Raw genomic sequence first — 24295 nt, 5'->3', positions numbered from 1 at the left:
GAAAGACCACTGAAACTGAGAGCCGAACAAATGACAGGAAATTATTGATGCTAATATAAATGCTTGCAAAGCTACCTACCTGGCTGACACATAAATGATATTGTATCAGTAACTATCAGTAACATGAAGATGGTGATATTTCGTCAAGGCTTATGCCAACAGGGTACAAAGGTTAAAAAGTTTATCAAACAACTGAAAATATTTCAGGTAGGTTTTGCAAAATGTTACATTGCTCAGTGCTTTTCAATTACTGTTAGTACTAAGTCTGACAGACACAAGTTCAACTATAAATGCTTATTTTTAAATGCTCATTGACATTGTGGAGTCGCCCTCTTGTGGTGACCTTCAGTTATTACACAACTGACAATCTTAAAGGGATAGTTCACCCAAAAATGAAAATTCTGTCAGTATTTACTCACCCTCATGTTGTTCCAACCCCATAAACCTTCGTTCATCCTCGGAACACGAATTAAGATATTTTTGATGAAATCTGAGAGCTGGATCACTCCTCCATACTAGTCCATAGGCTTCTTGAGGGATTGAAACTTGCCGGCCTCGAAAAGTTATTCAAGACATCGTTAAAATAGTCCAAGTGACTAAAGTGGCTCAATATTAAGTTTATCAAGCGACGAGAATACTTTTTCTGCGCATAAACAAACATAAATAACGACTTTATTTCAACTATTCATTTCCTTCTCTTTGGGCCTCTAGTCAGTTAAACTAGCGTAATTGTGTAGAGCTACGTCACACGTAGGCTCACTATTGGCCGACGCTGGTCATGTGGGTGATGCGTGTGACGTGCAACAACAGATCATACGCTGTTAAACTAGTAACCTGACTCGAGGCCCAGAGAGAAGGAAATGAATAGTTGAAATAAAGTCGTTATTTTTGTTTTTTTGCGCACAAAAAGTGTTCTCGTCGTTTGATAAACTTAAGATTGAGCCACTAGTCACTTGGACTATTTTAACGATGTCTTTAATAACTTTTCGAGGCCAGCAAGTTTCAATCCCTTTGGGGTTTGGGTTGGTTCACCTCAATCTCCTCCAAAGTGCTGCTCAGCATTGTCCTCTGTGTGAAGATAGCAATCCTATCTGATTCCAATATGATGTTCGATATGATAAAAGAACAAGATTTGTAAAGACAGCTTCAATTCAACCCACTGTTGTATGTAAATGTAAAAACTACTTTTAATGGACACGCCAACAACAATGAAAATTTGCCCAGACAAGCCAAAAATCTTTATCTTATTCATTGCCTTAATTCTTTATCTGCAGGATTACAAGATTAAACCATATTGATGAAATAAAAATGATTGGCTTCTGTGAAATGTTTGCTTACCGTTGAAACCATTGGCTTTACCGTTGGCTTACCTGCCGCTAAAAAATATTGCTTCTGTTTCTGTAAATTGTCAAAATAAGAGTACTATGACTTTTATGAAAACAGACTGAAAAAATTAAAAGAATTGCCATCGAAAAACTGTATATTATGATTATGATGATGATTAATGTACAGGTTTGGTGTCTTTGCGCATGCTGCATCAATTGTGTAGCCTATCAATGTTAAAAACAAAGTGAAGTGTTTTTTTATCAAAGGTGAAAAATATACTCGGTTCGTCCTCTAGAGGGAGCACATTTAATAATCCATTCTCTAACTGTGAATCAAGTTTTCTATTTACAGTTCTCTCTCTCTCTCTCTCTCTCCCTCTCTCTCTCTAGTCAACTGACAGAACAAATCTTTGCAAGTCATAATTAATCGTAAAAATGCAAGTTATATCAACAACATTATCTCGTTGCAAGTTTACGGCAAAGGCTGCCCTCTAGTGGAAGAGGTGATAGAGACGGAGCAGGGACCCCCACTGATATGTTCATGAAAAAATTCGAACTGCGTAGGCTAGCCTTTTTTTTCTTTTTTTTAAATCCACATTTAGTTTAGAATCAAACTTTAAGTATCAGGACCCATGAGGATAACCTTCTGGTGAAGACCCCTGATTTAAAACATGCACATAGACTACATGAAATTTTAGGCTGACTAAACATTTTTATTGACTAATATATTAAGATCTTATTTGCATATAGGTTAGGTTTTATTTATATGCATAAAAATTCAAAGCTAGGTTATAAATATGCTATATGTTGCGCAGTAAAAAATTGTACACGTTGCACAAAGAGCACATAACTGTTCAGAGAAACTGCACTACATATTTAAAGCAGTCCTGCCACCCACAAGTCCTCCTCTGTACAGGCTACCATGTGTTTAAGCATGCTAGAGAGATTGGGTAATCCTGTAGTGACCGGTGATGGGGTCACATGTTGAGGTGAGTGAGTGTGTGTGTGTGTGTGTGTGTGTGCGTGCGTGAGTGTGTGTGTGTGTGTGTGTGTGTGTGTGTGTGTGTGTGTGTGTGTGTGTGTGTGTGTGTGTGTGTGTGTGTGTGTGTGTGTGTGTGTGTGTGTGTGTGTGTGTGTGTGTGTGTGCGTGCGTGCGTGCGTGCGTGCGTGCGTATGTGTGTGTGCCCGTGTGTGTTTCTGTGTGTGTGCTGAAGGGAGAGATTAGCCATGGCTGGCACTAATTAAATACTTAAGACTCAGCCATAAGCAGTGAACATGCTGACTAAAACCTCAGCAACACTCAGAGACACCAAGAAAACAGCAACACAGCTCTGAAAATCATATCCCATATGAACATTGTTTTATTTGTATAGCTAATGTAGATAGTTGTGTGTGTGTGTGAAAATTGCAGACAAAGTATTTCCATAACTTGATAACATGTGTGTGTATATATATATAAGAAATGCTAAAATATATAAAACCAAATTATATCATAATTTAAAGGAAGATTAATCAATATCTATATGTTCTGTCCAATATTTACCCATCGCTGGGTTGCCAAATACAGCAGAATTTTTTTTAACCCTGCATTTTTATTAGTAAAAATAGTATTTATAAATCTATATTCAGAGGGTTTTATGGCATTCCTTTTTTTATAGATGCTTTAAAAAAAATAATGTGTTTTTAAATGTCACAAAACAACTTATCAAAATATTATTACACATATGGTCAACTTCTCTCTTTTTTGTATAAAAACACCAAATTTTGAATGGATTTTCAAGGTATTACATTCTTTGTAACCATTCATACATTCTGTCCCAAATTCAGAATGTAAAAAATACTTCTTGACAAAATGTACAAGTTTATCTAAATTAAGATTTATAGCATAATGTCCAAGCTGCTCTTCATACAATGAAAGTGAATGGTGGCAGTTATCAAGCTAGTTTTTCAAAGCGAACTTTTCAGTGAATAACAACTTTAATTTAGTTTGTTCCTCACAAAAAGCTATTGTTTGACTTTAGGAGTACCTGGAATATAGTGTTAAAGTTGATAATAGGACAATTCTATGTATTTTTATGATGCTTTAGTACTTTTAGGTTCTTTATCATGCCCTGCATGGTCCCCGTATAGAGAGCAGCACAAACGTCCCTTTTCCCATTCCAAGGTGGAAAGAAAGTCTTATGAGTGTGGAATGGCATGAAGGTAAGAAATGATGACAGAATATTCATTATGGGGTGTCTCTTAAAGATAAAACACAAATGGAGACAACGTGGAAACTCGCTGTGCACAGAACTGATCCAACCGTACCTAACTAGCAAGGATTAATGTCTTAAACTCACTGTTGCTACCATATGTTTATGTTCCACTCTAATTACATTTGTCCATTGCGAGCCCTTAAGTGTGTGAATTAGATAGAACGAGTGCTATGAGTGGGACAGACAAATCAGGCACATAAATTCACACAGCCAAGCAGCGCTTACTCACAATCCTATTATGACATATAAATCTCCAGAAGATCTGGCTAGTTGTAGAGATCCACTTGGCAATGTGCAGTGGCCTTTTCCCCCTCTCATATATGTCAAATTAGGCCATACGGGCATATAAATCTGTATTGATTTTAAGATGGCCTCCAGTACCACCTGCTCACACTGCACTCAGTCTGCGCTTATGTCTTTTTCACAAAAGGATAATTTGAAAGGATTATACTATTGTGTATTGTATGGAGAACTGAAATCTGACTAAACAATAATCAAATGTATTTTAAACCATGTCCTGGCTTCAAATAACAGGAAGTAGAAATAATTTGTATCAAGTTGGTAACTTTTTGGGGGTCACTAGGTCTGTAAAGAAAACTCCTGCTTAGCTGCATCTCTATTTCTGAAATTGTTGTTAATAGTGATGCTGATATGCTGTCCTGATATGGACTGCCTCTAGATAGTATAGAGTGGACTGGGTTTCCACCAGAGACATTTTATCAACAAGTTTCAGGGAATATGAAAATGGCATATATATAGAGAGAGAGGAAGCAGTTTCTGCTGAACAAAACCAAATCTCACAAAAAAAAAACTACTCATAACACTGGGAAAATGAAAGTGAAAATCAGAGTAGCCTAACCTGGAAAGTTATCAGGCTCTAAACAGAAAGTCTGTTCTGAATACACGTCAGAAACGGATTCTCATAAGAAAAGCCAAATAAACATGGCTTCCAAAAGGAATAGTCTGTGACACCGGAGATGTTGATAGAGCCGCATTTCCACCTTCATTGCTATAAAGTTAGAGAAATCACTTTGAAAACACTAAAATGTCACTCTTTGTTTGTCTAGGTAGGGGAGGGCAGTTGTGCATGATTTTCATATCGACATTTCATTGTTATTATAAATTTTTTTTATTGTCTGTATTTATAGCCTATATTTCATGTTGCTGAACTTTCATTCATTCATTCAATCATTCGCATTATTATTAACATTAATGGCAGGCCATAGCCTATTTCTATTTTATTATTGTAGGCTATTGACACTTTTTGTATGGATGCTTCTTGGTAGGCTATGCCAAAAAAATCGTAATGTAATTTCAGTACATAAAATAATAAATACATAAATATGTTTAAAATGCTATTATATTAACTAACTAAATAAATAATGTTCACTATTATAAAGTAAAAAAGACAGATCTCCCGCCTTAACAGTAAACGTGATGCTAAATCGTTTCAGTTGTTCTGATGTCATCATCGTGTCACGGAAGGTAATCCACTGACTCCCGGTCAGTTCTCGAGAGCCCCCGTGTTTCACGTCGGGACTGGACCAAGAGAGAGGTGGAGTCTTTCGGCTTTGAGCTCTTACTCACCCCATGCCAATCCCCCTCTCCACACTTTCTGCCTCCTTTCTCGCACCATACTCGGACGGGATACACAGCCGCGCAATGGAGTCGGAAGGCAGCCAAAGTAACCTGTCCTCCTCGGACTCTCCGCACGACCCCTGGTAAAAAAAACAAAAAACAAACAAACAAACCTTCCTCTTACTTATCTACATATTAGAGCGTCAGGGCGAAATCAATTAAAAAGTAACTCAACAAAGAGGGAAACATGTTTTGGCGGAGTCCAGCGCACCTCTCATCCACTCGGATGAGATTCACTGAGACTCACTGCCGTTATTTCAATCTCTGAAAATCTTGATGCGGCTCTTCGGTCCTTTCAGATTTATACGCCAACGCGAAGTACTTGTTGATCACTTGTTTGTGTTGTTTTCACAGCAAAATGTTTATCGGTGGTCTGAGCTGGCAGACTACGCAAGGTGAGTAACACTTTACTAAGTCTCTGCACATGTCAGCCAAAGACGGGGATCTGATTCAAATAAAACACTGAATAACTGTCTAATTATGTCAAACAACTAAAAAAGTCTACAGTAAAATAAGTTACAACCTAAGTCAAAGATGGTACACTGTAAAAAAAAAAAAAAAAAAAAAAAAAATGACACGATCAATAAGTCATGACAACGTGTTTTTACATTACTTCAACTCATTAAAATAAGTTGCCATTTTAAACTATTTATAATTTATTTATAGTTATAGAGATTCAACTAATTCATTTTTGGAAGTCCGTTTAATGCAATTTAAGTTGAAATGACACAACCTATTTGATTGTTCTTAAAAAATGAAGACAGCTTTTATTTTTATTTTTACAGTGATATAATAATGATACAAATGTTTTTATAATGCATATTGTTTGTACAGCTCCAGTTATGTCATTCGCCTTATGCATGTAACTAATAAGCAAGTAGTCAGTCCTGGATGGCAAAATACGTCCATTGGGTTGCTCTGTAATTTGGCTTGATCCTTTGTGTAAAGGCTATACAACAGGTTTAGCTGAATGAATGGAGAAAGTTTCACCAACTGCTGTCATGCTGTAGGCTGTCCTCAGAATGTAGGACACATTGTTGTTTTGAATTACGCTGAGGTATTGTTCATGCCACAAAACTCTTAATAGCCTTCCTGTCATCTGATTCTGCCAGTTATTATGAACATCTAATAGATTAACATTTTCATTAAGCTTGGCAGAAACCTAGGCTACTTAACAGCAAAGTCGGTAACTGAGGTGGCTGAGGAGCATATTTTGGCCTAATATCTAGTTAGCCTAAAGTTTGGACGTGAAAATCATAATCGATGTTTTTAAAACAACTATCTAATGTAGACATCAATAGTAGATCATTAAAGAGTGGATAATGTAATCCAGACCTAAACTTAACATTAAAAGTCTTGTATATTTCACTACATGATGATGACCTCACCTTGTATTTCACATCAGGCTTCTTAGATCATCTCTATTGATGATGTCATTCATTCACTGTTGATGTCATCCACGAATAAACTTGGTTTTCCCGCACTGTTTAAGCTTCTCAGTCCTAATGTGATAAAATAAGTCTTCTTCTCCTGCTTTCTCAGAGGGTTTGAAGGACTACTTCTGCAAGTTTGGTGAAGTGAAAGAGAGTATGGTGATGAGAGATCCAGTTACAAAGCGCTCAAGGTAAGGGAACAACCAACCTGACCCAGAAGCGGGAGCAAACATACAAAGGCTTTTATTATTGACTGTATTGTCCTTTTTAGAATGGGTGGAGGACTGTGTTGTAATTTTGATCTCTCTTTTCCCTAGGGGTTTCGGATTTGTCACATTTGTTGACCAAGCTGGTGTGGACAAAGTTCTGGCCCAGACCAGACATGAGCTGGACTCCAAAACTGTGAGTTTTAACATCATTTAACTATATTCTGCTAACCATTTCCTGCGTCTGCGTCATTGACATCCTTTGGCTTATTCTGTCAATTAACCAAGGGGTTTGTAATAAATACTTTAGATACACTTTTTTTTTTAAATATTATTATTTATATTTTTTTGCTTTAATGAGTTTTAGTGCAGTGTCTGTGACTGACTGTAATGCCATGATATAGCCTAGCGATTCGCTATCGTCGCAGATGCTGTGTATGCATGTGAGGTTTCATGCCTTTTCACTTCGGGTTTTGGTCAAACAATTCGGGAAAGAGTGAGAAAAAGTTCCCATCTCAGCCTTCCCTCAATGAGGTTGTCAGGGAAGCATTCCTATTCTGTGTCAATCACTATGGTAACTAGGGGACCCGAACAGGGTATGCTGGGAAGCCTTTGTGGTGCCTTGTCTCAAGAGTCTCACCAAACACATTAGACTCATGCGGAATTCAGATTTTTCCCTTGTGGAAAGTCCTTGAGTCTTGTGTGATGTTTTTCTAACAGGTGTATTACTGTTAGAAAGGATACATTTTTTAAAGTAAGGCCTAGTTTATAAATTACAACAATCTAAATAATAAAATAAACATGATTTTGCGTTTGTATTTGCAAACTGATTACTAGTTAGAGTGTTAAAAAATGGGAAACTTTGACGAGAGGTCTTGTGTGTTGTGGTGCATCTATTTGTGAGAGTCTTTGTCACTGTGCAGAGCAGGCGGGTCCTGGGACAATGGTGCCCGTTGGTTGCCATGGCGACAGTGGAGTCACCCCCCCAGGGGGTCAGTGGGGAGGGAGGGTGAGGCTTGAAGGAGAAGAAAAAAAACTTTCACATCTCTCTCTTTCTCTCCCTCTTCTGAAAGTTTGAGCTAGTTCCTCATTTGAGTGAAAAACAGCCTTGCACTATGGCAACAGGTAGTACACGGCAAACCACAACGAAACTGTGTGTTTCTGTACTTCTAAAATACTCTTCAGGTAATTTGTTTGAAATGACCCTAAAATTGAGTTGTCATGTGGAATTTTATTGACGCCACAGAATAAAAATGTAAAAAGGTAATTGCGATCTTTTTTTTCACAATTCAGGACTTTTTTCCTCACAATTGCAAGTTTACATCTCACAATTCTGTAAAAAAATGTTCTCTTAATTCTAAGTTTACATTTCGCGATTCTGAAATTTTTTCTATGAATTCTAAGTTTACATCTTGCAATTCTGACTTTTTTCCTCAGAATTCAGGATTTACATCTTGTGATTCTGACTTCTTTTCTCAGAATTCTGAGTTTGTTTCCCGCAATTCTGACATTTTACCTCAGAATTCGGAGTTTACATCTCATGATTCTGACTTTTTTTCTCAAAATTCTGAGTTTACATCTTGGAATTCAAATTCTTTTTGTCTCAGAATTCTGAGTTTACTTCTCGCAATTCTGACTTTTTCTCTCAGAATTCTCTCACAACTGTGACTTTTTTTCTCTAACGTCTCACGGTAAACTTCGAATTGTGAGATATGAGCTTGCAATTTTGAGACAAAAAAATTCAGAACGAAGAGATATACAGTGAACAGAATTGCGATATCTTTTTTATATTTTTATTCCGTGGCGGACATAAGCTTCCATACTATTCGAACCGTTTTCCGAGGCTGACAGACTGTGAAAGCCCAACTAAAAAGCCCAAGCCCAAATAAAACCAACATAATAACTAAAGAGAACATTTAGGAAGTGTCTCTCAGCTCCAGTCTTCCACAGCGTGGCCGCTTGTGCTGTTTTCTAAGTGCCTCCCCCCTGAGAGAGAGGCAGGCAGAGCCAGGGGAACATGGAGGCCTTTGTCCTGCTTTACCTCTATGACTGTGCCCCTGTGAAGGTGCCTTATGGCTGCTCGCCTGGGCCGACTTTAAACTGGAGATTAGCTTAACGAGCTCAGCGATGGGCCGGTGGAGGAGGGGAGGCCAGGAAAGAAAGAGAGAAATGTGTGCGGCACAACTCATAAAAATCACGATTTTAAGTCGGCAGTCTTGGGAGGCACTGTTGAACTTTCTTGTAGATGATGCAATCATTCTGTAAGATTGTGTGCTTGCGTGTTTGTCTCTGTGATTGATACATATTCTGCGAACTGCTATGCCAGCGACTGACCCTGAAGGATTGACCTGGTTAGTTAAGTCTATTGACTTAAAATAGTTTTGACATGGATGGCAATTTTGGCCGTTTAAGGACACATGGCGTTAGAATATATACTTTTTATTGTATTTCACAAATCATGTATGCATGTTTGGAAAATTTTGTTTATGTTAAAGAAAGCTGTGTAGCTATATATTTCCTCAAAATGGAAAAGTTGTGACTCAAAGGGGAATGTTATTCCCTGAGCCACAGAGAAGTATTGACAGCATCTTAAAACACCCTCAAAGTAAACACACAAATCAAAATCTCCGTACACAGTGTGCATCTGTAGTGCACACTTCAATATTGAAGTGTACTAGCTCTGTTAGTCATACTCGGAAAGGCGTGCTCACTCTAATATCGACCTCTGGGTCAATGGCAAATAAAGATTGTCCAAGATAAAGAAAAGGAAAAATCTTTTATGTTTAAATGAGACATCCTAAACTAACCTTGCTTTGTCATAAAATGATCTGATATTTTAAGATACTTTTTGACACAGTCATGAGCGTCTGCAGGGGTTTTGATATAATTTGATATCAAATGATATCATTACTTGTTGTAAGTTTTTATTTTATTTTATTTTTTTAGTTGCATATATATGTTTATATACATTTTTATAAGCAGTGAAGCAGATTTGTTAAAGTATCATTTAAATAATAAAAGATTATTTCAAAAAGTTTTTTTTTAAGTATTATTATTATTAATGATCAGGACAGGTGTATCACCCTGATATTTTTAACAATGTAATTTAATGGCCCCAAAAATATCAAAATAAATTTTAATTAAAAATTAAAAAAACATGCTTCCAATAGAAATGCAATTCATTAATTCATTGTAAGTATAAACTGCATTTTAATGTATTTTTGAACGAGAATTAATAGATTTAAAAAAATCATTTGTCATCAAAAAACAATGTCATTTCATGTTGATAAAATCAAAGGATATAAGCAAATATTAAAGACAAAAAGTGAAAAGTAGAAGAGTTGAAAAACTCGTACTATTAGTGAATGTCCGTAGTGGTTAAATGTACTGTAAAAACACTATGTAAAAACATACTCAGAATAGAAGTTGTGTATTTATTGTATGTATAATGTATTTTAAATAATAATAATAATAATAATCTCATTTCATTGACCCATTCTGGATAAAATGCAAAGGATATTAACAAATATTAAAGTGTCAAAAATCGTATATTGATCGACCACTAATGATCTGATTTTAATAAATGTCTGTGATGGTTAAACATAAACAAAACCCTACTGATTCCATTACTTTTCAATGTCTCTTCACCCTCCACATAGTCAAAATCAACTCCAGTGACAATAATCTGCTTTATGTGACCATACTTTTTATCCTCAGCCTTCCTCTCATGTGCGTCGGTGGCTGTATGTTGATTTTGTTTGTTTGTGTGTGTGTCTGTTTGTTTGTTTTTGATTGTGCACAGGAGTGGTGCGGCCTCAGCAATGTTGTGGACCGGAGGTGACTATCAGAGTAGTCTAGAAACTATAGACATAAACCGTAGCTTCTGCATCAGATCTCTGTTCAGATTAGCTTAGCCTCTTCATTTTACTCTCTAGATTCACAAAGAAACTCTGTTACTCGTAGTCTGGTGTATGGAAATAAACAAGCAACTCTGGTAAACTGCTGTAGTTTACCTCAGAGGTGCTAGCTCTTTAGCGTAGCTCTATTCGAACCCTCTCTCAGACAGACTAATCATTATTGCTGCTAGAGCTGTACTGCCTTCACTGTCTTCTAGAATTTAACCTCAGTACAGCATGATGTAGACTAGCATTTGGTAAATAGATGGACTAGACTATAGACTAATATAGAGTATCTTGAGTATCTGTAATCTAGTTTGTTGATTGTTTCAACGGGTGCTGATCGACATCAATTTTCTGCACATGGTTCATAAATTAAAAAAAAAACGAATGGTATATCAAATGTTGTTTGCTACATTTACACAGATCTATAGTACTAGTTTTTTAGCTAGCCTAGTTCAACATTGTTTGAATGTATTTAATTACAAATATACAGTAGTTTTTTAAAGGAGCTGGATACAGTGTTTTACAGCTCATTTTCCAGATTTGGACACAATTAAACAGTATTCAAATCTGCAGAAAGAAAGAAAAGAAAGGCAATAGAAAGAAAGACATGCAAAAACAAACAAACACAAACAAACAAAATACTTTTTGTTTGGCTGTCAAAAGAGTGTGTGGGTCAAGGATGCTTTTCTGCTTGAGTTTCTGTGCCTTCTTTTGTTTTCTGACCACTCTTCTTCCAAATGAACATGGTTTTGGTGTTTCCCTGAGTGTTTTTCATGTCGTCCACTGATGTTTACAGGAAAGCTGACCCTTCTCTTATCCGGTACACTCACACTCACAGGAGGCCATGACAGCCTCTTCTGTCCAGTAGTCCTACTTGCCTCTCATAGAAACCTGTACACTTTTCACCCTGTTTTTCTGTCATTTTTGTCGTTACTACACTCTTGTTACCGTTCACACTGACAGCGACAAAGCAACCCCCAGTCAATGAGCGCTGGGCTAGCGTTGAGAAAAGTCACATTGCGGTGACTTGACAGTTGGAGTGAAGACAGTGGAGCATGTTATCTTTTAATATAAGAAACTTTTATTGAGCAAGGAAACATTAAGAGACAGTAAAGACATTTATAATTTCACAAAAGACTTCTATTTCAAATAAAAGCTGCTCTTTTGAACTTTCTATTTCAATAAATCAAGGTTTTCACAAAAATACTGAAGTAAAAGACTGGAGTAATAATGATGAAAATTCAGCTTTGAACTTTGCCATCACATGAATCTTTTTCTTATATATATTGAACTAGAAAAGTTATTTAAAATTGTAATGGTATTAATATTACTGTTTTTACTGTGAAGTAAATCAAGCCTTGACGAGCATAAAAGATTTCTTTTAAAAACACTAACGAACCCCAAACGTTTGTAACGGTAGTGTATATAATTTTCAAAATTATGATTTGGATGAAAATGCAACAGTTATTACGATGTATTATGCACTGCTGCCATTTATATGCCGAGCAATTTCCTTCCAGAATGATTCATTGTAAAAATAGAGTGACACTTATTTTTACCGACAAAACATCTCATCTGTGATTGGATGTCCAAAAGTTACGGCCAATTGTGCAGCCCAACAATAATATTAGACATGCTTACAAGCAACCAACAATACAGCGATCTGCCAACATCCAGCAATAAAATCACTGTCAGTGTGAACAGAGCTTTACTCTTTTCTTAATAGTTTATCACGGTCACTATTGTTCTACATTTCTTTTTCATATTTCTCATCACTCTTGTCCTTCTCTGAACTCTGCATGTACGTATTGTACCATCATTCTCAGACAGTACAGTTAATGCAGGGTGCAGCCAGAGCCTTTAAAACACACAGGCAGATGTCCCTGCAAGAGACACCAACTGAAACCAGAGCTCAGAGGATGTGAGCTTCTCACTGATGTTCTCATTTACGGTCCCGGGTGTGTTGGTGTCAGTGTTCCTCTTTCTCCAGAATTTCTAAACTAGACCTTCTCCTCTCAAACTCTCCTCTAGATTGACCCGAAAGTTGCCTTCCCGCGGCGAGCCCAGCCTAAGGTATGTGCCTGACTGGTCAACATGGTCAAGACGAGACACTTGTGCTATATAATATCCAGATTTTTGTCATTTTTCAAGATCTTCGTCTCTTCACCCTCTCTCTCTTTTTCAGTTGGTGACTCGGACAAAGAAAATCTTTGTTGGAGGCCTGTCGGTGAATACTACTATTGAAGATGTAAAGCAGTACTTTGACCAGTTCGGAAAGGTAAGTCGCCTTTGTGTGAAACAAGTGAAGGCTTTATGGGATATCATGGTGATAAAATAAAGAGATAAGCCTTGAGAGGCAGTATGGTAAAGTGAGTTTACTATGGGTAAGTGATGTACTTAGGCTTGGCAAAAGGAATATGATAAAATACAATACCATATGATAATAATCGGAATAACAATTCTTTCAATAAGTGATAAAGGTCCAGTGTTAAGCAATTTATAATTGCCATGTAACGCACATTCAGCAATGTTAATTTGGGGTCATTAAGATTTGTATGCTCTTATGCTCATCTAAATACATCAAAAATACAATAAAACCAGAAATATTGTGAACTATTTTTACAATTTAAAATAACTGTTTTCTGTTTTAATAGATTAAATTCCTGATTTATGAAATAGATTTATTCCTGTGGTCAAAGCTAAATTTTCAGCATCATTACTCCAGTCTTCAGTGTCACATGATCCTTCAGAAATCATTCTAATTTGCTGATTTGATGTCTTACTGATGTAAAAAATGGTGCTTAATATTTTTTTGTGTAAATCGTGATACATTTTTTTCAGGATTCTTTTATGTAAGCAAACTTTAAAAGTATTATAAAAGTATTTTGACCCCAAACATTTGAACATTATTGTAGAATGTACGGTAACGTGTTTGTTTCTAGTCTAAACAGTATCAAACATGACTCATACAATCAGAATTTACAGTCGGAATGATTCATTTCATATACAATTTTCAAATAAAATAACAGAAAAGAATCATTCTGAGGTTTTTCAAAGGTGTACTGAGTGCAATTTGAGCCGGTTTGGTGGGGAAGCGTGAAAGAGGGAACAAGAAAGGCGCAGAGAGACAGAAAGAGTTGGGGTAGAGTTTGAGAGTTTGAAGGGTTGAGTTTTGTTTGCTGGGGAAGGTGGGGGAGATTACTTGAATCTGAATTAATTTGATGGAACAGCTGCTACTGCCCTCAGCCCCCCTCCTACCCGGTTACCACGGTGACCCTGCCCATCCATTGTCCCCAAGTAATTTAGCGGGCAAAAGGTTTTGTGTTTGGGGTGTTTGTGTGTGTGTGTGTGTGTAGGAGAGAAAACGAGGTAGAGACTGTGTGTTTAGGGGGAGGACAAATGTTCATAACTGAAGTAACACAACAATACACCCCAAAAACTGATGTGCTATAGATCTTCAATTGTTTCTTTGCATCACACTTCAATCACACATGGTCAGTGATTTGGGTGCAAGACTTTGATAGAAAATGATTCATCATTCTTGAGCCATACTTGAGAGTGGAATGCAGACAGAGAGAGAAAAAAGGGAGCGAGATGATAGTCGCAGCCACCCGGGGAAGTTGCAGATTAGTTTGCCTCACTGGTCACTTTGTGTTCTGGCCTGGTTTGAACAAGGGATGGAGAGAGGGAGCGATGGAGAGAGAAAAACAGATACCATGAGAAGAAGCACACAGAACAAGAAGGGACTCAATTTGGAACTCTATTACGAAAGATACTAGAAAATAGAAAGGTTTTCAAGATATTAAATACAAAAGTGTAAATGAGAGCAACACTAAGATTTCTGATCCTTAAGGAACTGATATACTCACAGCGAAATTCTTTTTTGTTCTTTGCTCAGGGGGTAAAAATGATTGAAATTCCTCTGCAGCAGATATACTGATAATGAACATCACAACACCGTTCACGCTGCTGAGAGCGGCATTTAAATGAATATGTAAATATGTGTTGTGTTTTCCTATCAATAACAAAATAAACAAAAATGACAGCAGTTGAAAAAGCATCTGATCATAGCGATGCGGATAAAATGACAGTTGTGGGAAAAAGCATCTGATCGAAGTGCTATGGATTGTTTGCTCAAGCTCTGCATTTCGGCACTCCAGTCAAGTCACGTCTTGTTTATTTATATAACATTTTATACAAGAGATTGCGTTAAAAAAGCAGCTAAACAGTATAACAAAACATAAAAATAATGGTGTCATTCAGTTAGAATTACAACTTCTTTTATTACTGCAAAGAAGCTCTCCAGAGAGTTCATGTTTGTACTCGCGTCTGACCTTGACGGACTGAACAGCAGAAATGTACCGGAGGAGATCCGCCGCAAAGTAGGCGGAGTCTCAGAGCTCATCTTACCTATTATGTAATCACCATGAACCAATGGTAGTCGGAAGGTATCTACCAACCACTGCTAATAGGGATGCACCGATACCACTTTTTAAGGATCGAGTACGAGTACCGATATTTTTTTCCTGGTACTCGCCAATACCGATACCGATGCCTGTTGTACTGGGGGGGGGGGGGGGGGGGTCTCGTTTTATGTGGCAATTTTCTAAGAACAACTCAATGAGACTTATGAACATATCAGCATCTTTATTTTTAACAACTTAAATCAACTTAAAGAAATAAATCATTCTTATGTGCTTATCACAAATTTTCAAAGCACAAATTTCACAGTGTCCAATAACCTCCAAAGGGCAAAACCAAGGACATAATGAATGTAATTTTTACCTGCCTGTCACAAAGTTGTCAAAGTGCTAAAGAAATCACAGACAAGACAATCAATTTTGTCATACAGTGCCAAAGAAATCACAGAACAAATGTTTAACATAACACTGATTAACAATGTAATCCCAGCCGAAAGTGTAAAGTGAAATATTAGAGTGTACTATTAAATCTAGCAACACTAATACTGCAGGAAGAGTGTTCATAAGAATTAAGAAATATAAGCTAAGTATATACGTGAGGTCACGCGTCACGTGAGGTATCGGTCTTTGGTATCGAGGTATTTTTACGAGTACGAGTACAAGTACATGAGCTTGGTATCGGGCCCGATACCGATACTGGTATCGGTATCGTTGCATCCCTAACTGCTAACTTGTCCAGAAAGTTCGCTTTGGCAAGCTGTTTTGAACTCCAGAAATGAACTCTAATCAAACTTCGTTTTGGCCTGATTTTGTTCGAAATGATGTCACATCGGTTTCATTTGAAACCTTGGCGTTACTTGTACCATGCTTTACTGTTTAAGCTACAGTAATGCTGTTCTATTATTTGATTGCTTGAGAAAATATTAATTTCTATTACAATATCAGCAACTGTTGTTTTTGCTGTTATGTCCAAGACTGTCATATTGTCAAGCACAACATAAAATAATGCCAAATGATAGAAAATTAAATGTGCATAAAATGTATAAAATTAAATGAACACTTATTTGAAATAAAATGTACAAAATGCACTAAATATTTTAAATAGTGATGCAACAAAATTTCGGCAACTAAAAATGTTAAGCCAAAGCTGAAAAAAAAAAGAATTTTAATTTTGGCCAGAATAGTTTTAGAGAACCGAAATAATTGACCGAAACCGGTCACATTTTGACTATGTCAGTATGTGCTTTGTACGAACAACACGGATAAGCTACAATAGTCAAACAAGTTGGTTAAAAATTATGCTAGTAAAATTTGTTTTGCTGAATTTACAAGAGGCGGCTCATTGCCGAAGAAATTTACTACTACTGGTTTATCACCTGAGAACATGACACATTGATCAGCATGCCGAGTTCAATTACTCAATTACCCAAATTACATGGGTAATTTTCGGTTTAATGAAAACTTTAATTTCCGTTTTGGTAAACAAAAGCAAAAAAATCTTTTTATTGCATCACTTATTTTAAAATGAATTTATTTTATTCATTAATAAAACAAAGTGCAAGGCTGTTATAAGATTTTGGCTGAGTGGACACAGTTATCGGCCGATGATCTCACAATGACCAAATATCAGCCAATTAATAACTAGTAATATTTAAACCATACTACACTACTGGACAAGTGGATTTCTTTTTCCAGGCACACACAATAAAAGATGAGTAAAAGGAAATGGAGAGAGCGCAGAGAGTGTTATTGGTCTTTTAGTTTGTTTTCACCAAGAGACTGTGAGCATTTGTCCATATTAAGTGTTGATTGGTCAGGCTGTCCACTTGTTTTTCAGATTTGAATATGAAACTGTTTTTCTGCCTCTCTCTCTCTCTCTCTCTCTCTCTGACATAATGCCCTTTAAGTTTGACCTTCACCTCTAACCTTTAGGCTAAAGCTGTTTGTAGATATCTGTCAGTACGCTCACAGTGACGCACTTTTGCACACACACATGCTGACACTAAAACACAAGACAAATACACTTTTGCCCCTCTTTCTTCTAACAGAAACCCTATGATATTGTAGTTAGCATTCAATCTAATGAAGTAGTATTCAAACAAGCTTGTAAATAAAGAGACGTGTTGCTGGTTAAAGTGAGAATGTAACAGTATAGTTTTATCTGATCTCTCCTTGTGAAGAAATGCACTTAACTGAATTGAATGTGCATATGTAGTGCACATATAATTTTTTTTTTTAATGTACTTGCAGATAATAAAATATTACTTAAATAAAAGTCCACGAGAATGTAGTTAAGTCTTTTAACACTTTCTTTTTTTTTTAAGTGAACTTTGTAATAATTTCAAATTAGAAGTGTTTTCTTAAAGAACTTTGAAATATTTTTTTTTGTATTCATATTTTTTCATGCTTTAAAGAAGTACACTTATTTGATATGTGGACCAAAATACTAAAGCAAATGTACTAAACTGCAACATCATCATTACAAATGTGCAATTACAAATATATTTAAATACATGACATACAAGTTTCAATAGAAATGTCTTTAAGTATATTTTAAATGCTTATCAGTATCGGCAGTACACATTCATTCACACTTATCTGTAATGAGTACTCTTTTTAAAAGTATGCCGAAGTGTACTTCTTTTTTTAAAAAGTTGACCCTTAAAAAAAAAATCTAAATTTGAGTTTGTGGCCTTTAATGGATGTCAGTTAGCATTAAAGCTATTAAAGCTGACTTTCATGTAGAATATTATGGTTCATGTCACAAACTTCCTGTTACAATAGGAAACGCATCACAGGTTTGAAAACTGACTAATGCTAGAAAACAAATAATAAATTAATGTATGAATTCTCTCTCTTCCTGTCCTACAGGTGGATGACGCCATGCTTATGTTTGACAAAACCACCAACAGGCACAGAGGTGAATTTCCCTTTATCTTTCTTTAAATAACTAAGCACGTCAATGGCAGCCATTCTCCTGTTTGCTCCTTCCTTTCCTAAACCTGGTCCAATCTGTCTCCGTCTCCTCTCCATGGCCCTCCATCCTGTACTCTGTAGGATAAGCGGTAGGTGAGGAGAGAGATTGAGTAATTAGTGTGTTCGTTAATCGGGGTTTAGGCTAAAACCTTGTTAAGCGCCCTTCCCTCCCCCTGCCGGTTCTACAGCACATCGATTATGACAGCTTGCATGGCTTTACCGCAGCCTTTCAACCCAGAGGAGATGAGACACATGGAGACACAGACAGGGGACAAGAGCAGCACTTGAGAAGAGAGAAGCAAGTTTTTGCTGGAAAAAAATATTTAGCTGCACATCTTTTTGTTGAGAAAATCTAGCACTGTTTACGGAGACAAAGTGGACACATGTATGTATGACCGCTAAGGTTTAAAATAGAATGCAGGTCACAGGAAATCTGTATAATTACAGTATTAAGGTTGGCCCTTAAGGACAATCACATTCACAAACATTCAACCTCAAAATGGAGAAGTTACAGGCATACGGAGAGAGCACATGAAATTCCTTTTTACAAATACTTGTTGGAATCCAAAAATCTGGGACCACAATCTTGGATCATTTAAATGTAAATATGAAGTGGGAACATTTTATTTTGACATTTTACTACAAGAAAATGTTATGAGGTAAAATATTAAAAGGGTTAGTTAGTTAGTTAGTTAGTTAGTTAGTTAGTTAGTTAGTTAGTTAGTTAGTTAGTTAGTTAGTAAAGGCCTTCTGAAGCAAAGAAATGCGTTTTTGTAAGAAGAATATCCATAATTATAACTTTATAGACTGTAATCACTTGTAATCTGTGGTCTCAGACTTTTGGACGCCACTTTATCCCTAATTAAAAAGTACATTGGTGGTATCAGATGGTGATAGGTGATGTATGCTATGGTACTCTCTTGGTACATCTCCAAAAAACATGGTAGTACTTTTTGTGATGTCATGATCATATTTATTGAGAAAGGAAGTAGATTTTTTTGGCTTTTCTTTGGCAGTTTGGCATCCGAACCTCTCACCTGAAGTTGAACTGAAGTATATGAACTGTAGACATTGTTTATAATGATGGCTAAAGTGGAAATCCAAATGTAAACTGCAGTCTGAGTGTCTGGACTCTTTCTTCCCTCAGGGTTTGGATTTGTGACATTTGAGAATGAAGATGTAGTGGAGAAAGTCTGTGAGATCCACTTCCACGAGATCAACAACAAAATGGTGAGATTTCTTATTCCGAGACACTGTTTCGTTTCAGAACAAAATTGAAAAAGTTAAAAAGTTGTGTTTGACTGACTGATATCTTTCCTTTCCAATCACAGGTGGAGTGTAAGAAAGCCCAACCCAAGGAAGTGATGTCACCCACAGGCTCTTCAAGAGGTCGTGCTCGTGTCATGCCCTATGGGATGGACGCATTCATGCTTGGCATAGGAATGCTGGGTAAGAGTGGCATGGATGATTAGGGCTCCAAGTAATGAAAAGCATAGTGTCGACTCTTCTGCCCTCTGCTGTTAAGAGTGAACAAAGCAGCCTGTACTGGTCCAAGAATTCATACTGAATACACAATTTCTATACATTGATCAATATTAATTTAATATGATTTGATGAGTGACATTATTTTCCCCCCAGGGTATCCAGGGTTCCAGGCAGCAACATATGCTGGTCGCAGCTATACTAGTCTCACACCAGGATACACATATCAGTTCCCTGGTAAGACTCAATGTCTGGCTCATACTGTAATACTGTATCAGTGTCTCCGTACACTTTTTCACACATTGGTTCATGTGTATTAACTCTTTCCTGGAATGAATCTTTAGACACTCGGGTATATAGAAAATCAAATATTGGGTTTTTGAAACAGGAAGTGATTGATTATCAGTGTAAAATTGCATATACACAATTCAGTGAGCATTATGTAATGGTAGGTTGTTGCCAACATTAGGTAACATAACTAACTAGTTGCTAAATATGTTTGTGAACATGCGGTATTGGTAAAGCATTTGATGTGACACAATTTGCATATGCACAAAAGAATATACTAATTGTAATAAAAAATGCATATTTCCCATTTTGTGATCAGATAGTATGGGTAAAAACACCACATATATTAGATTATATGTACAATTTTATTTTCAATACTTTTTTTTATATTTCTGAAAGAAGTCTCCTCCCAAGGCTGCATTTCTTCGATCAAAAATACAGTAAAAACAGTAAAATTGTGAAATATTTTTCCAATTTAAAGGAACGGTTTTCAACTTGAATATATTTTAAAATGTTATTTATTCCTGTGATGGCAAAGCAGAGATTTCAGAATCTTCAGAGTCGCATGATCCTTCAGAAATCATTCTAATATGCTCATTTGATGCTCAAGAAATATTTATTTTTATCAATGTTAAAAATGGTTGTGCTGCTTAATCATTTTGTGGAAACTGATTTTTTTTTATGGCTTCTCTGATGAATAGAAAGTTCAAAATAACATAATTTATTGAAATAGAAATATTCCAACCATATTTTATTTAATGATCCATTTGATGCATCTTTGCTGAATAAAAGTATTACTAAAAAGGTAGTGTATATTGTCATATATCACAGTTTTGCAACAGCATTTAAATCAGTGATTTAAACAAACTCAAGGCTCAATCAAGCTGAATCAAGGCTGCTTGTAAATCTCAGAGAGCCGGTCTGAGACTATCTTTCAATGTGCGCTAACTTGAGGCCTGTACGCTTGCATTTCTTGCCACTGATTTTTGCTGCCATAGGCCCTGTAGCGCTTCTCCATGTGTGTAGTCTTAACAGCACTTGTGTGTATGATTAAACGGCTTTCTGTGTTTATCTCTATTCTAGAATTCCACTTAGAGAGGACCCCCCTTCTGACATCACCCCACCCCCCTGAGCTCACAGGTTAGTCCCTCTATGAGCTTTACAAGCAGCTATTGCACATGGTACCCGCTCACCATATACCAACGCGCAACAAAGTGTGATTTGAGTCCTGTAAGTTTACGCTGTGACACCACCACCCAGGAAATCCTGCTTAACAGCTTACTCGGGCGTTACCACAAATTATCAGAGCATCATATCTTACCCTGTATGATGCAAGCACTTTTCCCATTGCAGAGACAAGCCGTAATGTTTCTTGATTCTGATTGAGTTCTCTTTCCTGTTTGTTTGCATGCGGATGTTGTTGTAGCCATCCCTTTAACGGCGTACAACCCCATGGCGGCAGCCGCCGCAGCAGCAGCTGTGGTCAGAGGTGCGAAAATTTCATTTTACATCCTACACATGACCCATTCTCAGGAAATAAGCGCACTCACCCCAATGCGCCTTTTCACCTTCCGGGTGACCTATATATCTATAAGATTTCAGGTTCATGAAAAGTGATTGAGATATTGTGGAATATCGATTTCTATTGTAGGCTCAACTCCTTCTCGCTCAGGTGGGTTTTTAGGTACCAGCAGCCCTGGGCCGATGGCAGACCTGTATGGAGCGGCCAATCAGGACTCAACTGTCAGTAGCTATATCAGCGCTGCAAGTCCCGCTCCAAGCTCTGGATTCAGCCACAGCCTCGGGGTGAGTCAGTCAAATGCAGTGTTACTGTTAACTAAAACTATTAAGAACAACTAATAGAAAAGTCATTGAAATAAAGTGAATGCAAATATTAGATGAAAAATTTAGATGAAAAAAAGAAAATTTGAAATGTTACTTTGATACTGAACTGAAATAAAATGAGTACTAAAATGACAAACTGAAAAATAATTATAAATAATAAAATGACAAAGGCACATAACAAAATGACTAAAACTTAAACTACAATTAAAATGTAAACTGAAAATATCAAAATAAATATGAATTAAAAATATAAACAAATAAAAATAAACAAAAACAAATAATACTAAATAACGCCGTCGAAAAAGTAAAAAGAAAAATTTAGAAATGTTCTTTCTGTATTCATATCGGATCATAATTGAATGACTCGTAAAACATCCTTCAAGTAAAAAGTAAAAAAAAAAAATGTATACTTTGAATACGTGCAGTGTATCATGATATTAATTCTTAAATATTAAGTGTTTGGCGAGCCACACCACATGTGAAATTGCCATGTGAAAGAGGTCAAATTATTGACCCTGACACAGTCATGAGTGTCTGCAGGGAATATTTTAAATATAAATAAGCAGTAGGCAGTCTTTTTTTTCTAAGAAATAATTTTTATTGTTATCTATAAAAAAATATATAATAATTCACACAAAAAATTGATAGTCATAGACGTGTTTAAGCCAATGATTTTAAAAATTTTTAATTTTAATTTTTTTTAAAAACAAGTGTTACATCATTGATGGAGAACATCTGATGTACACGATGAATTTAATAAATCATTTTTTTTTTCTGTGTCTTTTTTTCCTTATTTTTAACCTTCACAGGGCCCTCTGATTGCTACGGCATTTACTAACGGCTACCATTGAAATGAGTGTCAGGTACAACAGTATTCATCATTCGGACGTCTTCCCTACATCATAAGGAAGGATTTTTAAAGTATGTGGTGATCTCAATCGAATATAATGGATGCACTCTACGTGCTGCAGGGTTTTATTGTTATTTTATCAAGCTCTCTGTCATTAAATGGTTTTGGATGAGATGAATCAGCCCTAAGCTGATGAAATGGTGGCTGCAACACTAATAATGTGATGTGACATATTTCCTGTTTTATGAATTACTGTCATATCAGTCTAACTAACCTCTTGCTCCTCTTATATAGAGCTAAAACTGTAAATAATTAGTTTATTTCTCAGTTTAAAATGCTAACAACTTAAGTGTATTTTTGTCTTAGTTTCTTTTCTCTCTCTCAGTTCTTGTTTAAAGTTTTGTCTTTTTCTGATGATTATGTACATGTAGGCTTGAAATTGTAGAAAAGTCTTTTCAGTTCTTATAAGAGCAATAATCTGTCAAATCTATGTGGATCTTTGTAGTGTATTTAAAAGACTAAATCACTTTCAGATGCATTTGGTACATTTTCTACTGAAGAATATAGTGATGGGACATAAAAATGTATATTTTGTTAGTTTTGCAACTGGATTTATTACACTGATCATGAAAATAGCAGTAATTACAAGGAGAACATATTTCTCAGACTTAGATTTGACCTTGTTTGTGTAAAATATTGTATATAAGTCTTTTTGATCTGGTGAGATCTGTCAGCGTGATTAAGAGTTTTTTACACTCAAGAACGCGAACGCATGGTATTCTTTATGTCCAAAAAGTCTTGTTTTTTTCATGATTTGATGAACTTGAACGGTTTTATTTTATGTTTTTTGTTGACAGAAGGCAATGTGAATGATGCTACTATTGATTGATTGATTGTGTGTGTGTGTGTGTGTGTGTGTGTGTGTGTGTGTGTGTGTGTGTGTGTGTGTGTGTGTGTGTGTGTGTGTGTGTGTGTGTGTGTGTGTGTGTGTGTGTGTTAGAGAGCGAATGCTGTCATGATCTAATGTATTATCTTCAGTAAGATGATTTAAAATGTGAATTGTAACCCCTATTTCCACGCTGTTACATCGCTTTTACCAAGTTTATATTCGTAACACAGTTCCATTAATCTCTTTTAGAGGTTTGAAGTCTTGTAATAATTTGAATATTAATAGACTTCAATTAAATGAAGTTTCTGGTACTGGTTAAAAAAAAAAGCAACACTAATAACACTTTTTTATGAAGTAAACAGGATGGCTGTTAATAATTGAAAGTTTTAATGTTTCTTGTTTGAAGCTTGACCCTCTCTGAAAAATAATGAAATAAAAAAAATTAAAAAGTGTATTGGAAATTTATTTAAATTATTTCATATTTCAGAAGTCTTATAGGGTTTAAAACTGCACGCATGACTCACTTCAGGCCAGACGTTGCCTGTTAATGTTAAGTCTTTTTCTATTCACCTGTGGCTTCGGGGCTTGTCAAATCGCCTACGGTCTATTGAATCTCTCTGTTCTGAAAGCGCTCACTGAACAACCCCGCATAGAAATCTGTATTTATGTGACACTTGTGAAAATACAACGAAAATAAAGATATCTGTCAGGATGAAACAGCATTATCTTATTGTTGAAGCACGTTGTATGATTAGGGCTTTTACCGTTAAGCTTCTAAATGGGGT

The 24295-nt window shown here is 36.2% G+C and overlaps 1 protein-coding gene across 7 annotated transcripts; it reads left to right on the top strand.

Annotated features, from left to right (window-relative positions):
- The first annotated feature begins 5119 nt into the window (after window positions 1-5119).
- On the top strand, window positions 5120-23964 carry msi1b (musashi RNA binding protein 1b). Of its 7 annotated transcripts, none has more exons than XR_013201097.1 (15): window positions 5120-5301; window positions 5573-5613; window positions 6761-6842; window positions 6969-7053; window positions 12791-12832; window positions 12945-13037; window positions 18052-18100; window positions 19304-19386; window positions 19488-19605; window positions 19795-19875; window positions 21010-21066; window positions 21353-21415; window positions 21599-21732; window positions 22581-23552; window positions 23622-23964. XR_013201097.1 is itself a non-coding variant. In XM_077223284.1 (14 exons), the coding sequence occupies exons 1-14, from the start codon at window positions 5171-5173 to the stop codon at window positions 22620-22622; spliced, it is 1101 nt and encodes a 366-aa protein (XP_077079399.1). In that variant the 5' UTR covers window positions 5120-5170; the 3' UTR covers window positions 22623-23964. The 7 variants fall into 7 exon arrangements, 4 of the variants coding, with proteins under 4 accessions (XP_077079399.1, XP_077079401.1, XP_077079400.1 ...); XR_013201096.1 differs by having other exon boundaries at window positions 5121-5301; window positions 21578-21732; XR_013201098.1 differs by lacking the exon at window positions 21010-21066 and having other exon boundaries at window positions 21578-21732.
- The last annotated feature ends 331 nt before the right edge of the window (window positions 23965-24295 follow it).

This window comes from Siphateles boraxobius, unplaced genomic scaffold (genome assembly GCF_051911475.1).
Source record: "Siphateles boraxobius isolate OS27281-9 unplaced genomic scaffold, OSU_SipBor_1 9, whole genome shotgun sequence".
NCBI classification, from domain to species: Eukaryota; Metazoa; Chordata; class Actinopteri; order Cypriniformes; family Leuciscidae; genus Siphateles; species Siphateles boraxobius.
This window is presented reverse-complemented; position numbering and strand designations above follow the sequence as displayed.